This window comes from Glycine max, chromosome 13 (assembly GCF_000004515.6).
Source record: "Glycine max cultivar Williams 82 chromosome 13, Glycine_max_v4.0, whole genome shotgun sequence".
NCBI classification, from domain to species: Eukaryota; Viridiplantae; Streptophyta; class Magnoliopsida; order Fabales; family Fabaceae; genus Glycine; species Glycine max.
Genome location: NC_038249.2, coordinates 19,743,963 through 19,746,950, shown reverse-complemented (window position 1 = coordinate 19,746,950; position 2,988 = coordinate 19,743,963). Strand labels below are relative to the sequence as shown.

Below are 2,988 nucleotides of genomic sequence, written 5' to 3'. Positions count from 1 at the left end.
TTGCCAGCCTGTTACGATTTTGCAGCTTTTTCCATACACCAACGGCGTGCTTTGAGCCTCATCATATGAAACTCGTGCCTAAATTTAATTAAACTCCAAAGAGTACTTTTTCCCTACAATTTGCAACATCAACGACTACGGTCCAACGATTAAAAAAATAAGTGTTGCAAGTTTCATTCAGAAACCAAGGAAACTTCCGCTGGCAGTCAACGAAAATAATAGAGTAATGGTAGTTTTAATTCATAAAATTGTCAGACACTGCCCAAGACCTAATCCACCTACCATCATTTATCAACAAACTTAGTTGTCTCCTCCTCAAACCTTATTTTATTGTTGAAAGATTGCTGTTAGGCGTGTTTTCATTGAACGGTGCAGAAAGTCATAATCCTTGTCATACAAAAAAGAAATTTTTTACTGCAAGTTATGTGAAAAACATGAATAAGCTAATCTGTAAATTTCTAAGTATTGACCTTTTAAAATCCACCTATGAAAGTATATCATTCTGTACAAGATTGTTTTTCTGTATCAGTTTCTATAATGTTCCTCACAAATCCTGATAAATTATGGACGCAGAAGGTCCTGCTGCAGTTGCAAGTCCTTCAAGTAACTTGATTACTTCGCTAGTATCATCCAAATAGTATTCGGCCATACTTGGTTTTTGTCCAACAGTGCATGCAAACACTTTTGATATTATGGTGGAAAGAGCTGGATTAGATACTGAAAGAGCAATGCTTTCAAACATATCTTCATCTGAGCGATCATCTCCTATGCACAGTAGAAAATCTGGTGACTTCCCCTTACTTCGCATGATTGAGATAAGGTCTTCCACCACTTTACCCTTGCTCACACCCTGCAACTCATACAACAAACAATTCAACCAATCACCTTTAGAAAGTTCACCTTATCATCCCAATTAAAATGAATACTCTTTCTGTCTGTCTCTTCGAAACAAAACAAACCATTTTCTAAGCAAGCAATACACATTGTAAGTTCCATTGTTTAGGCCTAAATTTAAGTATACCTGAGGTTTAACTTCAACTATATGTTGTCCCCTTATAACCCCTACTGGCTCATTGGCAAGCACACTCTCCAGGTGATCAAGAAGCTCTTTTGCTTGGCATGATCCAAAATAAGGATCTGCTTCTTGATGGTGCCAAACCATTGCACTTTCTTTATGTTCAATGAAGGAACCATCAGTTGCTTCAGTATAAAGCGCCATCACAGGTTCTGCAATCATTTTCCATTCAAAATCGGTCGTCAATCCGCAAGTCTCCCAAGGAGAATCCTTGGTCCACCTGCCAACAAGCAAAGAACAAAAAGACTATCATCAACAACAAAAAACACCAAAGCCCAAAATTTACAAATTTTCCATAAAATGGAAATCCAATGTACCTAGTGAAGTAACCGTGCTCAGCAGAGAGACCCAATTTCTCACATGGAGAAAACCACTTGCTCAAGCAATCCTTATCCCTGCCGCTCACAATGAACACCATGTTTTCAGGATCACTGCATAAATAATTCAAGACAGTAATAACTTCCTTGCTCGGAGTCTTGATTGTCGCCTGCGGCATCATGGTGCCATCGTAGTCCAAAAGGATCAATCGACTGTGTGTATCTCTATATGCAGAGGCAATGTGATCCACAGAGAGCTTCCTAAAGGTAGGATCCAAAGCAACAATTCTGAACCCCAAGCCCAATCCAACACCCCAATACCTCTTAGAGTAATGCTCCCTACAAGCTCTATCTAAATCCTGATCAAAACTCCTTGCCCAGTAAGCCACATCATGAGAGCTTATGTACTTGTAATGCTTCTCGTGGCGCAAATGCTTCTCTGCCTCCGACATTGTGACAGCCGAATTCATGGCCTCAGCGACTTCATCAATGTTCCACGGATTCACCCTGATGGCTCCACTGAGCGAAGGGGAACACCCTATGAACTCAGACACGATGATAACGCTCTGCTTAAGGGTTTTCTTATCCTCACCTTCAACGCCAAGCGCCTTGTCCAAAGCAAAACTCCCCTGCCTGCAAACAGTGTACTCATAAGGCACCAAATTCATCCCATCCCTCACCGCATTCACAACGCAGCACTCAGAAACAGCGTAATACGCAGCCTTCTCCTGCGTGGAGATTGGTCCATTGATGTAAACAATAGGCTGGTACCCCGGTTGTGAATATTTCTCATTGATCTCTCTGGCAATGGCCTCGCTCTCGTTCTTCACGTCCTGAATGTCCTTCCCTCTGCTCCTCGCCGCGTTCAGAATCTGAACCAACACCACACGACCCCTTAAGCTTTCATCCACTTCCAGAAGCTTCCCCAAAGCTAAGAACTTTAAACTAATACCTTTGAACAAGTCCATGTCATCCACTCCCAATATCACAACCTTTCCTTCATACTCCTTCTTCAATTCCTTCACCCTTAACGCCGTCTGCGGCAAAGACAACACCGACTCCAAGAGCCCCATGTGAATCCCCGCGGGGAGGATCTTAACCGTCACGGTGCGACCGTAGTAATCCAACCCAATGTAACCCCTCTTGGACTCGTAATCCAGCCCCAGCATCCTGCTACAACACGACAAAAAATGTCGCGCGTAGTCGAAGGTGTGGAACCCGATCAGGTCGCAGTTCAGAAACGCGCGGAGGATGTCCTCGCGAACGGGTAGAGTCCGGTATATCTCCGACGACGGAAACGTGTTGTGCAAGAAGAAGCCCAGCTTCACACGGTGGAACCGCTTCCGGAGGAACGTGGGTAGTATCATGAGGTGGTAATCGTGAACCCAGACATAATCCTCGTCCGGGTTGATAATCTCGGTGACCTTTTCTGCGAAGATCCTGTTCGCGAGCACATACGCCTTCCACTGCTCGCGGTCGAAACGCGCGCCTTGGCTCGGCGACATGGGTAGCATGTAGTGAAAAAGTGGCCACAGGTAATGCTTGCAAAAACCATGGTAGAATTTGTTGTGAATTTCTGAAGGTATAAACGTTGGG

The 2,988-nt window shown here is 43.9% G+C and overlaps 1 protein-coding gene across 1 annotated transcript; it reads right to left on the bottom strand.

Moving 5' to 3' along the window:
* Positions 1–394: 394 nt before the first annotated feature.
* Positions 395–2,988, bottom strand: LOC100789206 (probable alpha,alpha-trehalose-phosphate synthase [UDP-forming] 11). Its single transcript, XM_006593492.4, has 3 exons — positions 1,393–2,988; positions 1,022–1,295; positions 395–850 (listed from the first exon to the last, which is right to left on the bottom strand). The coding sequence occupies exons 1-3, from the start codon at positions 2,904–2,906 to the stop codon at positions 545–547; spliced, it is 2,094 nt and encodes a 697-aa protein (XP_006593555.1). The 5' UTR covers positions 2,907–2,988; the 3' UTR covers positions 395–544.